The 14,362-nt window shown below is 37.5% G+C and overlaps 1 protein-coding gene across 1 annotated transcript; it reads right to left on the reverse strand.

The window, feature by feature from the left end:
- Positions 1-1,385: 1,385 nt before the first annotated feature.
- On the reverse strand, positions 1,386-8,170 carry ndufa13 (NADH:ubiquinone oxidoreductase subunit A13). The gene is made up of 5 exons (XM_057857422.1): positions 8,007-8,170; positions 4,645-4,723; positions 4,502-4,573; positions 1,703-1,772; positions 1,386-1,601 (listed from the first exon to the last, which is right to left on the reverse strand). Exons 1-5 carry the CDS (start codon positions 8,098-8,100, stop codon positions 1,482-1,484), a joined length of 435 nt encoding a protein of 144 aa, XP_057713405.1. The 5' UTR covers positions 8,101-8,170; the 3' UTR covers positions 1,386-1,481.
- Positions 8,171-14,362: the final 6,192 nt, after the last annotated feature.

Here is a 14,362-nt window from a genome sequence, read left to right on the forward strand (position 1 = left end):
CAATTTAAAGCCAGGAGAGATTCTAACGCGAAGGATGGTGTTACTGATCAAAAACAACCAACAGACCAACGCTGAACTGCTACAGCGTCAGCTTGCCCCTGATGCGGGAGGGAGCTCCGCCCATGCTATAATTGCTGGAGGTATGTAAATGCACATTTGGATACGCTAGCTTCATTTTTGGAACAAGGATTATGAGGGGCATTAAAAAGCATTAGGCACAAAAAAAAGTAAATTTTTATTTTTTTTGGGGGGGACACTACCGATTACATCAGCCGATTAAAAAAACATTTTAAAATATTGACCTCGGTTTTTCATTATTTGTTTTGGGCCAATAAGTGAATGTAGAAGAAGCCTGCCTTTGTATGAGGGCTGGTCACAGCAGTTATGGCTGTTGACCATTAGATGTCGCCAAATTAAGATGCTTTGGATTTGTTACGTGAGCAGACCATTTGCTTTCATGGTACAAAAATGAACGATAAATGGTTGAAAAATGAATTCGAAACTACATACAGAATTCACTGTACTAAAGCTATTTGCCTTTGTTGTTGTTTTGAGCTAGAAGCACTGTGAGCCATGTGTGATACGGCAGTGCCTAATTGGCACTTGCATAAAAAGTAGGGCTGTCAAAATTATCACGTTAACGGGCGGTAATTAATCACGTTAAAATATTTGACGCAATTAACGCACATGCACTGCTCAGATTTAAATGACAGCACAGTGAAATGCCCACTTGTTAATTGTTTTAAGGAGTTTGGCCACCCTCTGCTGGCGCTTGGGTGCAACTGATTTATTGGCTTCAGCACCCATGAGCATTGTGTAAGTAATTATTGACAACAATGGCAGGCTACTAGTTTATTTTTTGAAAATTTTACAAATTTTATTAAAATGAAAACATTAAGAGGGGTTTTAATACAAAATTTCTATAACTTGTACTAACATTCATCATTTAAGAACGAGTCTATCCATGCATCGCTTTAACAATGTTAGTGCCATGTTGTTTTGTTATAAACAAATAGTCCTTATGTACCGTCCGTATGTTGAATGTATATATCTGTCTTATGTTTCCATTCCAACAAGAATTTACAGAAAAATATGGCATATTTTATGGTTTGAATTGCGATTAATTACGATTAATTTTTAAGCTGTAATTTGATTAAAAAAATTTAATCGTTTGACAGCCATAATGTAAAGCTTTCAAAAACAATAGCATAAACATTTGACATTTTTATAAAAATTTGCATCTGATGGGTAGGACAATTTCATGGACATTCCAAGATACCTTGAAACAATCTGGAAAACTTGTGAAAAATGTCTAAAAGTACAGAAGAATTCTATAGGTTTACCTGCACTGCTAACTGAGCCCATTAAAATGAAAACACCATTGATTTAGAGGTACAGAAAAAAACATCTTTAATATTGTACATTTACAAAGTAGGTGAAGCTGAGGCTTCGATCCGTGAAGTTGGGATGCTTGTCCGTCTTTAAACGTACCACAAAAAGCCAAAGCGCTTGTGTAAAAGCTCTTCACGAGGTCTGAGGTTGTAAAGCTCCTCGGTCAGAGGAGTTACCCAGCGATCTGTGTGAAACATGCTCTCGCCAACCTGTGGGGAAACGAGGACGTAAACAAGAATATCAAATTTTTGCTTAAGGTAAGACCATGTTTGGTGTACTAATACTTCTAAAACTGAGAAGCAATTTTCACCTTCCACCCTGGAACATCCTTCATGATAATGGCTTCCTCTTCCAAATTTTCCCTCAACAGCCGTAGGTTTCTGCCAAAAAATGAGAAGAGTGAACAAAATCGACACAAATCCAGTCACGTTATGCTAGACTTGACTGAGACTCCATTTGACGTCAACGGCACCCGATGAGTTAACTGCATTTGCGTTGACCACGACCAGAGGTGGGTAGTAACGCGTTACATTTACAGTGAAGAAAATATCTATTTGAACACCCTGCTATTTAGCAAGTTTTGCAATGTTCAAATACTTAGTCATCACTGTATATATGTTATAATCTCAGGAATTTAGACAAGTTGAGGGTGAAGGTCCTAAACGATTAATTGGTTATCAAAAATAGTTGTCGATTAATTAATTTGCTAATTCGATTAGTCTATTTATTGTTGCACCTCTAGTACAGTATAATAACAGTTCATATAGATGACATTGTGCTGAGAATTTAAAAAAAAAAAAGTCAAGACATTATAAGCAGTTATTTAGTACTTAAGTATTCTTTTCACCGAATACTTTTGGACTTGAAATCAATTTTTTGAATGACGACTTTTAATGAACTAATTTACTCGAGTCGAATTTGGCAACAACTTGGCAATCATTAAAGCAAATCATTTATATATATGTATACAACGTATTGGCCCAAATATAAGACGGCCCTGATTATAAGACGATCCCCTCTTTTTCAAGACTCAAGTTTGAAGAAAAAAAAAAAAAGACTTTTTGAACACCAAATTAATTTTTATACAGAAAATAATTACAGGACATCCGAAACAAATGATTATAATATATTTGAGAGAAAAAGCATGTTGTTTTTAATATCCGAACATTTAAATATGTAAACTAAAGTGCAATAACATTCGTAAATGAATGGCTTCTGGTTTTTGAAATAGTTAATAAACCAGTCTATAGTGATAAAACAACAAAATTGCAATAACTGCATTAACCATCAAAGTGAAGCCTAACTGTAACTGTAGTCTTGAAACAAATCTGAATAAGGAGAAACATTTCAATAAAATAATGCAAACTGGTTAAACTTCTGAGTTTAAAGAGCGTTTGTTGCCAAAAAGATCAATCTTGTTCCCACACAAAAATATACACGATCCCAGGCTTCAACCGGGACCGTGTGCTTTGGTCAGATGAGACCAAGATTGAGGTTTTTGGCAACAAACACTAAGTGGGTCTGGCGTGCCACGAAAGATGCGAATGCTGAAAAGCACCTCATACCCACTGTGAAGTATGGGGGTGGGTCAGTGATGCTGTGGGGCTGTTTCGCTTCCAAAGGCCCTGGGAACCTTGTTAGGGTGCATGGCATCACGAATGCTTTGAAATACCAGCTAATATTAAATCAAAATCTGTTGCTCTCTGCCTGAAAGCTGAAGATGGGTCGTCACTGGGTCTTTCAGCAAGACAATGACCCTAAACATATGGCCAAATCTACATAGATATGGTTCACCAGACACAAAATCAAGCTCCTCCCATGGCCATCTCAGTCCCCAGACCTTGTTTTGTTGGCAAAGTATTAACACCAGGGGTGCTAATAATTGTGACACACATTATTTGATGTCAAATAATTTTTTCTTTGTGGGATTTTTTCCCCACTGAATGAATGCACTTGTATCGAAGGTTGGATTTTTCTCTTTTTTTTCCATTAAGGTCCCATATTATTTGTAGGGCTGTCAAATTATCGTGTTAACGCGCGGTAATTAGTTTTTTAAATTAATCACGTTAAAATATTTGACGTAATTAACGCACATGTCCCGCTCAGACAGTATTCTGCTTTTTGGTAAGTTTTACAGCAAGGTTTTTTGTGCTGTCTAACAGTGAACTCATGTGGTCGCTTTGCGACATGGTTTATTCCTTTCTTGCCAGTTCAATATGGCTGCACGACTTCTCGGGCTGACGCCTACGTTGTAATGTTGTGCTTATATGATCCTTGGACAAGATTTGTCCGTCAGTATGGTTGTTGTAAAGAATGTACATATTATGTTCGTAAGCGAAATGTTATATTTTTTGTATGAGACGCTTTTTGTTTATGTTTAGTGAACCTGTATAGCGTGCTAAGCTAACGTTGTTGCTAATGCAATGCTTGTGTACTTTTTTTTTGTAGTTTCACTACGGTCTAAAGAGGACAGTGGTTTGAGGCCATTTTTTTAATAAATCAGATGAAAAAGAAGTGATTATTAAGGCGTCGTTCACTAGCTGTCTAGCTTTGGAAAAAGTAGACGCTTCGGAGTGAGGACAGCACAGACAGGTTTAAATGACAGTAGAGTGAAATGCCCATTACAGTCCTTATGTACCGTATGTTGAATGTATATATCCATCTTGTGTCTTATCTTTCCATTCCAACAAATTATTTTACAGAATATATATATAATTTACAGAAAAATATGGCATATTTTATAGATGGTTTGAATTGCGATTAATTAATTTTTAAGCTGTAATTAATTCGATTTCGTTTGACAGCCCTAATTATTTTAATTTTTAAAAAAATTAGAAGCTAAAAAACACACCTTTTTCAGTGGTGCCAATAATTATGGAGGGCACTGTACTTAGTACTTGAGTATTCTTTTCACCGAATAAATTTTTTGAATGATTACTTGACTAATATTTTGAAGCTACTCTTACTTGAGTCAAATTTTTGGCTACTATACCCACTTCTGGCAACAACTTGGCTATCATTAAGGCAAATTATATATAACAAATAATTTGGTACATTTTCAGCCCTCCCAATTTAAATTTAAATATTTAACACGATATTTTCCCGTCACCTGCGGTCTAGTTCCGCCTGCATGAGCGGCATCATCGCTATCCTGGCTTCCAAGTCCTCGATATGCAGGCGCCTGTGGATAGAACAGCTCCATTTTTGAAAACAGTTGCTACAAAACTACATCGTACACAACAATGTTCTTACCTCCTCTCTCTGTTCCACTTGAAAAGTCTCCAATAGCCAAACACCATGATGCCGATCCCAATGCCGAACATGCTATAACCTGTTGAACCACGTTTATAGTGTAGGGTGATCATATTTGAGTTCCAAAAAAGAGGAGACACAGCCCGGCCTCAAGATACTTGAATTTTACTCGAAGTTCACTCAAAGATGCCTATATCACGTTAATATATTTAAAGTGTGCCCCTCAGTCTGGATGGAAAAATGCAGTTTGAAAAAAAATAATGACTTTAAAAAATAATAATAATAAAAAAAATACATATATATATATATATATATATATATATATATATATATATATATATAATGCTGACACATAGAAATATAGTCCAGTCAATGCACATACGCTGTGTGCCAACTAAACATTTTTATAAATTACGATCACGACAATTGTACTTGACAAATTGTTATTCCCATTCAATTGATATTCAAACAAAACACAAAATAAACTGACAAACTATTCAACCAGCATGTTTCCAAACGTAGCAGTTCAAAACTACGTTTCCCATAATGCTTAGCGCGGTTTAGCTTACTGATAGCTAGCTCAGGCAAAAATCAAACTTTGCTATAAAAGTGTACAATCATCGGCAGCGCAACGATGCGACACCAAACGGGATTTTACGGTCAAAGCTCCAACAGAAGTCAACAGTTGCCATTATATACGTATTTATCGTAAAAAAAAAAAACACTTCAGGCGTTGTGGCCAATAGAGCTGGGAATCTTTGGGCACCTAACGATTCGATTACGATTACGATTCAGAGGCTCCGATTCGATTATAAAACGATTATTGATGCACCCCCCTCCTTTTTTTTTTTAAATAAAGTTTTGTACATTAGTTCCAAAATTGTTCAAAAATACTCTCAGGCTAAACCAAACTACTATTTCAGTATCAAGTTAACATATAGCAGTAAACAAATATACAAAAATAACATTAAATAAAAAAAACTCCGGTCCCCATTCTGCATCAGCAGCTTTAAACTACATTCAATTAATTTAATGTTGTGAATCAACCGTTAAAGTTGTTCAAATTGCTCCCGTTATTCCATAATTTCCCTTTTGTCTACTTTTGACATGTGAAAGTTTTAAAACTATTTTAAAGATAGATTCAAGTCAATATTTTAGCGATTTAGGAGTATTTTAGATAAAAAGTTAATTAGGTTTGCTTGGAAGGTTCGCCACAACAGCATTGCGGGGAAGTTTACTGCTTTGAGATGGCGGCCGTTTACTAACGCCCGCATCTAGCTTTTTGCAGATGTGCTGCTACCGCTACCGAGTCTATAATCCATCTAGTCCTAAATAAATGATATCTACCGTAACATTATGTAGCTTAGCTGTACTTGTAGCAGCTTTTCGGCAGCAGTCAGGTATGTTGTTGTGTTTTTTTTTTATCTCGTGGCATGAGTTGAGCTAGAGCCGTGAGTTGAGCGTTGGCATTGCCCGAGGGGCCGGTTAATGAGAAGCATAATGTTTAGCTACTCCCGCTCCGTTCCGTCCCAAAGACCGCACGGCGCGCGGAGTGTGTTGTACTTCCGCTTTACTTGGCATATTTCAATAATCGGAATTTGGATGTTTGTGAATCGTTCTCAAATCTTCCACGGCCGAATCGCGAATAATCTAAGAATCGGAAATTTTGCACACCTCTAGTGGCCAAATTGTCAACCCATTAGATGGTGGTAATGCCTCATGATCAGTGTTGATAATTTTACTTTAAAAAAGTAATTAATTACAGTTACAAATTACTTCTCCCAAAAAGTAATTGCGTTAGTAACTCAGTTACCTGAATGTAAGAGTAATTAGTTACTTGGCAAAGTAACTAGTGATAACTTTCATGTTTTTTTTCTCAAAAAAAAAACAAAAAACAAAAAAAAAACTGGTCACATAATGTGAAATTTAAAGGGTTTTGGGGACAATTGGCCCTAGCCCAATTCTTTACCCTCCACTTAACTAGACACAAGAGTATTGCGATTAGATAGTAACCTTTGCTATGTGTGGAAGTCATTTAAAGTTGTGAATCAACCGTTAAAGTTGTTAAAATTGCTCCCGTTATTGCATTAGTTCCCTTCTGTCTACTTTCAACAATCAACATGTGTAAGTTTTAAAACTGTTTCATCATTTAAAGATAGATTTATGTTATGATTTTGCCGATTAAGGAGCATTTTAGATTAAAAAATCGCTAGGAAGGATCTCTACATCAGAGCCTACTGCTTTAAAATGGCGGCTGTTTACTAACGCATGTAGTCCTTAAAACATGTTGCCAATGCAGCCGTGTCTGTCATTTGCATCTAGTTTTATAATATGTGATATCTACCGTATCATGTGGGCGTAGTTTGTAGGCTGTCGGCGACGGCTACAGTCAGGTTTATTGGAGCCACCTAGCATCACGTTTGCAACGGAGTCTTCCACACTCCTGCTCTGCTCTCTCATCTCCGTGAGTCCGTCTCTCTGACTTTTTTTATTCAACCAACTTAGTAACGCATAGTAACACACGCCTTTCCCGCCTCAGTAACGGTAACGGCGTTGCCAAGATGAGAAAAGTAATTAATTAGATTACTCATTACTGAAAAAAATAACGCCGTTATATTCTAACGCTGTTATTAACAACACTGCTCATGATAGGGGTAAACTGCCAACAAAAACATGAAGAACTACTCCTTCCCTCCCTACTACTAGGAGCCATGTCATCGCAGACAGGCGCTGCCACCCAGCGGCCGGACGAATTCTCTTCAAATTGATCCCGTGAAAAATCATTAAAAAATTGACATTTTTATGAATTTATAAAACCCGCCCGGACAACGAGGATACTACGTGAAAGTAGGACTTGTCCGGGCAAAAGAGGACGTTTGGTCACCCTATATAGTGTCAAGTCGCTTAGTTTGATTTGGAAAAACAATTTACAAGTACTTCCAGTACTTATCACGGGTGCAGTAAAGTCACCATGCAGCTTTTTCTATACGAAATCGTCACAATTCAATGCAACAATATTTTGTAGCACCTTTACCTTTACTCGGATTTGTCCATTATGAAAATAAGACGTGACATTAAAGTCTTTTACATATACAGATGTATCCAGCCTTTAAAGCATCGAATACTAATCTTAAAGACACCCTAAAGCTTGTCTTTACTGCAAACATTGCACCAGCCCCTTACTATTTGCTCATGCAAGTTAAACAAAGCATAAGCAATGTTCCCACGGTAGTCCAGTATTCGTTTATGAGGTTTTCATCGAAGCTAGCCTGTTAGCATTAGCATTACGCGAGCCTAAACGTGCATTTTGTACGCTCTGATTAAATTTGTAATTTATCAAGGCGCGAGTGTACTGCGCGTACCCGATAGTCCTCTTTTGGGTAGATTTCGCTTGTAGTCGAAGGCGGCATAGCCTCCCGGGGGAGGCATGTCCTGCTTCACCTTGGAGCCCGCCATCTTGCCCACCGACCAGTCGCAAAACACGCTAATGACGTCATGAAACCAATTCTATTTCTATGAGAATAGCGAAGGCCGAACTGCACTTGAGCGCCCTCACATGGCTATTCACCGCCATTGACAGTGATAGACATCAATCACAGACGAGGCTGAAAAATCAGTTTCTGCTCTGGCACCCCTCTCTACAGTGGCGCCTCCAGAAATTTTTCATAGGGGTGGCCAGATGGGGCCACTTAAAATCTTGGGGCGGCCAAAACTAAAAGCCATAATTTCAGGTTTTCATTATATTATTGCAGTAAAAAGGTCAGGGGAAAACGATCAGAAAGACTTAAGGACACGGCTACTGATATACTTTGGTGTATTGTGTAATATTTGATGTTACTAACGATTTAATGTGCATAGTCCATAACTGTCCAGTCAACATCTTGAGTTCCACAACAATTCTGTTTTATTGTGTTATGTACAGCAGGGCCGGCCCAGCCTATACACAGACTATGCAGCTGCTTAGGGGGCCCCCAATCTGGCGATTGTTTAATTTATATTCTATTTTGTTTACTACAGTTTGCTTTATTTGACTTTTGTGAGTTTTGATACTTGATTACTTCTTTCCTCTTTGAGAAAAAGGTTTGGCGCTATCTACTGTAAGTACTGACAATCATTTGGGGTGACAAGTTTGAAGTATGCAGCGCAACACAATCTGATTAATATACAAAATATGGACGTATGGCTTGGATTGCATGTTTGGGTTTCACAGTACACTGTGACAAAATGGTGGGCCAAAAATATGGGCCCCTTTGCATTATTTTACTTAGGGCCCCCAAATGGCCTGGCCGGGCCTGATGTACAGTATATATTAGGCATAAGGTGTAAATTTAACTACGGCTGTCAAACGATTAAAATTTTTAATCGAGTGAATTACAGCTTAAAAATGAATTCATCCCAATTCAAACCATCTATAAAATATGCCATATTTTTCTGTTAATTATTGTTGGAATGGAAAGATAAGACAAGACAGATATATACATTCAACATACTGTACATAAGTACTGTATTTGTTTATTATAACAATAAATCAACAAGATGGCATAACATTAACATTGTTAAAGCGATCCACGGATAGAGAGACTTGTAGTTCTTAAAGGATAAATGTGAGTTTGTATATTGTGACTAAATGTTGCCATCTAGTGTATTTGTTGAGCTTTCAGTAAACGATACTGTCGCGACTTAACTGTTCTGCCCAAATGCATGATGGGAAGTGGTGCAACCATGACTGTGTGTGGCGGGTGCAAAGGCTATATCTTGTCTGCGTTGGGTACACTACAGGGTGTTTAGAAAAAGATCAACCTCTGTCATTCTTCCCCACGTGCGCTTCCCACAATATTTATAGTTGCTGTGGGAGATATGACAAAGCTTTTGCCAATTAAAAGTACGGCCCCAATGAATGCTTGTATTTACTTCACTCACTTGACACTGCCTCTTATCTCTGTATATAAGTAAAACAGTGCAATTGTAGGCTGTTTGCGGCAATGCGCGAGTGAGTCGTACCGCGAATGCGTTAATTGCGATAAATATTTTCACGTGATTAATCAAAAAAATTAATTACCGCCCATTAACGCGATAAATTTGACAGCCCTTCATTTAACATAACAAAATATTGATGCATTCATTTGGGATGAAATGCATAACTGATGCTACAACAATCTAACGATATACTGGCAAGCGGGGTGGCCAGTGGGGTGGCCAAGCAAATTGACCCCTGGCCACCCCCTGGTGCCGCCACTGCCTCTCTAAAATAAACTGCTGTATTTTAAGCCAAAAGAACTGTTGTGTTTGATAGAACAATATGTCTATATGCTGCCATAGCAGATTCATGGCGCACTAAGCCTCCGAACTATTTTTAATTTGTCAGTTTTACCCTGAAAACCCCCGTTTACAGACATCGCGCAACCGCTTTTGTTTCAACCTAGCCATAAAAAGAAGTAATTATATTTATTAATCAAAATGTCTGTCATTTTTAGCTTAGAAAAATTAATTCATGTCTAAATTTTAATTAAAAAAAAAAAAAACGACTTTAAAAAATTATTCACTCACATATCAAACTTTTAAATGAATTACGTCACAATGAAAAATTTGACGTCTGTAAAAAAGTCACAGCTATCTTCCTCATAACTATCCCTTAATTGTATTTTTTTGTTACTGTTGCATTTCCCCCGATATTTTAGATGATAAATAATCGATCCAAACAACAACAACAAAAAAAGAAAAATAACATTTAAAAGGGTAACTATATGAAAAAGAAAATCTCAACCACTCCTTGTTGTCTTTGATTTCTGCATCGCGGCCCTTGTTATATCACCATGTTTCACCCATAAAATCAAAAAAATAAATCCGGCTGTGGCCATTCACAGCTGTGTCTTGACACTCGGTGATACATGCTACATGGAGTTTTTGGATCAAAACAAGGTAAGTACGTGATAATATCTCGTTAAAATTGTGGCGTCTTTATTTCTGCTCTCGCCTCCAACTAGGGTTTTGCTGTTTTAAAAAAAAAAAACAACCCTGGTATTAAAAATTCTTCCCCCAGAAAATTTTGACTTTAAGCTTTCCAATGATGTATCACACATACATTTCGGACAATTTTGAAAGTTGGCCAAATTGAGGGTCTCAGAGTGGAACTTCAAGTCACCTGAGTGTTTTCCGCCATATGGCGGAAAACAGACGAGGCTAAAAAAGTGGTTTCTGCTCTTGCACCCCTTTTAAAATAAACTGCTGTATTTTAAGACAAAACAACTGTTGTGTTTGATAGAGCAATATGTCTATATTCTGCCATAGCAGATTCATGGCGCATTAAGCCCCGGACTATTTTTAATTTGTCCGTTTTACCCTGGAAAGGCCCGTTTACAGATGTTGCGCAACCGCTTTTGTTTCAACCGACCCATAAAACGAAGGTAATTACATTTATTATTCAAAATGTCTGTCATTTTTGTCATTTCTTAGAATCATTAATTGATGTCTAATATTTTGTTAAAAAACGACTTTAAAAAATTATTTTACTTTTAAACAAATTACCTCACAAATAAAAAAATGGTGTCTGTAAAAAAGTACCTCATAACTATCGCTTAACTGTATTTTTTATTTTTTGTAACTGTCGCATTTTCTCCGATAAGTTAGATGATAATCGATCCAAATAAAGAAAATATGGGGGGGAAAAAAACTTTTAAAAGGGTACAGTTGTGCTCAAAAGTTTACATACACTTGTGAAGAACATAATGTCATGGCTCTCTTGATTTTCCAGTTATTTCTACAACTCTGATTTTTCTCCGATAGAGTGATTGGAACAGATACTTCTTTGTCACAAAAAACATTCATGAAGTTTGGTTCTTTTGTGACTTTATTATGGGTTAACAGAAAAAGTGAGCAAATCTGCTGGGTCAAAAATATACATACAGCAACACAAATTAGCAATTTCTTGTGAGTGATTATTGACTTGAACAGTCATTGACTTGAACAAGTCAGGAAAGTCACTTGGAGCCATTTCAAAGCAGCTGCAGGTCCCAAGAGCAACAGTGCAAACAATTGTTTGTAAGTATAAAGTGCATGGCACTGTTTTGTCACTGCCACGATCAGGAAGAAAACGCAAGCTATCACCTGCTGCTGAGAGACAATTGGTCAGGAGGGTGACGATTCAACCGAGAATCACCAAAAAGCAGATCTGCCAAGAATTAGAAGCTGCTGGAACACAGGTGTCAGTGTCCAGTCAAGCGTGTTTTGCATCTCCATGGACTGAGAGGCTGCTGTGCAAGAAGGAAGCCCTTGCTCCAAAAGCGGCACCTTAAGGCTCGACTGAAGTTTGCTGCTGATCACATGGACAAAGATAAGACGTTCTGTGGTCAGACGAAACAAAAATCAAGCTGTTTGGCCACAATGCCCAGCAATATGTCTGGAGGAGAAAAGGTGAGGCCTTTAACCCCAAGTACACCATGCCTACCGTCAAGCACGGTGGTGGTAGTATTATGCTGTGGGGCTGTTTTGCTTCCAATGGAACTGGTGCTTTACAGAGAGTAAATGGGATAATGAAGAAGGAAGATTACCTTCAAATTCTTCAAGATAATCTAAATTTTACCGGCAAAGTCATAATTTTAAATTCATATGTTGGAAAATAATTACATGCAATGGCATTTTCGGCCACCAGGAGGGGGGGGCTAAGTCAAAGTTATAGCATAAAAACGTGGTTGCTTTACAACTTTTATGGACATTTTCCCGGCAAAGTCTTAATTTTAAATTCATATATCGGAAAGTCAATTACATGCAATGGCATTTTCGGCCACCAGGAGGGGGGGTGCTAAGTCAAATTTCTAAAATGCTTCAGCTATGATTTTTTTTAGTGATGTACGATAATACATTTTTCAACCGATACCGATAACCAATAATTTCCTCCTCATTCCTACCGATAACCGATAATGTCAAGCCGATAATTCTATTAAAAGATTTATGTAAAATTTTAAACAAAAGAAAATATTACTGTGCAAAAATATAATTTATTGCTTTTTTTTTTTCCAACATAAAATATGAACAAGTCGTCAATTCCAACATCTAAATAATGACATTGTCTGACATTGTGTAATGGTAAACTTTTGGCAACAATTACTTACAGAGTAAATACCTAAGTTGCACAAAAATGCCTTTAAAAGTAAGCCATTCCTAACATAACATTAATACACTGCAAAACACACTTCCTTAAAACTAGTCAGTTTTAAGTGTAAATCTATTGGAAGTAAGTGAAATTATCTGCCAGCACTTCATGTGTATTTCTCTCAGATTTCTTGGAAGAAAAATAGCTAGCTGAAAATAATCTCAACAGCCTTATTTTAAGCAATACATTATTATACTTAATCCTTAAAAAAACTTGGAAGAAGAAAAGATTTTGAATATTTGTGGCTACAGAATATTATTGTTATTTCATTACAACAGGAATGTGCATATTTAAATTAATAAGTGTTAATAAGTGCCAATAAATTTAGATTATCTACTGTGACTGTAATTGAGCAGACAAATAAGTTAAATTAATTTGAAAAGTGATTGCTAATGTTATATGCTTTGTTGCACACTGTGAAAATGATTAACTCAAAAGAGCGAGATGTCATGTACCCATTCTGCAGCGCTTTGTTTACATTTGCGGCACTCACGAGTCGCGACATTCGCTTTACAGCAGCTAAACTGATAAACGGCAGTACTATTTGGATGCAGTTGGAGCTCGCATCTCCGTGCGTGTTGTTTTGTGCCTGAGTTTTGTTAAGCCGAAAATAAAGGCGGCATTACAAAGTCATCTGACTGCTCGTCATTTTACATACTGAATGTATTATTGACGGGCTGACTTCGTTTTCTCCATGTTTAAATTATCATCTAAACACTGTGCCGTCATGATAAGCTTGCTTACTGGACATCACTTTTCCAAATGTAGTGGTGAAAATGTGATTGGCATGTTTTTCATGAAGAATGGTGGTCGTATAAACTGCAGTATTTTTTTATCCAGGGCTTTGGCTCTCGGGTCATTTCGGTAAAAAAAAAAAAATCGTGTCTCGTCTCGGCGGCGGCTACGTTCGTACCGGATAATCCGCCCGCACCGGCCGGTTTGCCGCGGCGTATTCGGGGCCTGGCTCTGCTCACACGCCGTGAGGGAACGCTCGAGAAACCGGGGTGTTCGCCGGAGGTCCTGAAGCCGGGGAACCGGGCTCTGCCCGCCCCGCCGATGGCGAGGCGGCGGCGCTATTTCTTGGCGTGTAACTCCACCTCCTCAACCCCTCCTCCCTCAGGGAGGGGAGGGGTTGAGGAGGCGGCGTGCTGAATTCTTCGGTTGTGCACATTTGGAGGCTAAATCAAGTATATAATTATCGGATTACATTATCGGTTGAATTTTTTATTATCTGGATTATCTGTGTGACGTCATAATTGCCATTATCGGCCGATAATTATCGGCCACCGATATTATCGTGTATCTTTAATTTTTTTAATAGCATATAAACGTGGTTGCTTTACAACTTTTATGAACATTTTACCGGCAAAGTCTTAATTTTAAATTCATATATTGGAAAGTCAATTACATGCAATGGCATTTTCTGCCACCAGGAGGGGGGGGGCTAAGTCAAAGTTGTAAAATGCTTCAGCTATGTTTTTTATAGCATAAAAAATTTGGTTAGTGCAGAATTTTTCTCCATTTTTACACACAAAACAGACAAAATCCAATTTTAAAATGTATCTTTTT

Source organism: Corythoichthys intestinalis, chromosome 14 (genome assembly GCF_030265065.1).
Source record: "Corythoichthys intestinalis isolate RoL2023-P3 chromosome 14, ASM3026506v1, whole genome shotgun sequence".
NCBI classification, from domain to species: domain Eukaryota; kingdom Metazoa; phylum Chordata; class Actinopteri; order Syngnathiformes; family Syngnathidae; genus Corythoichthys; species Corythoichthys intestinalis.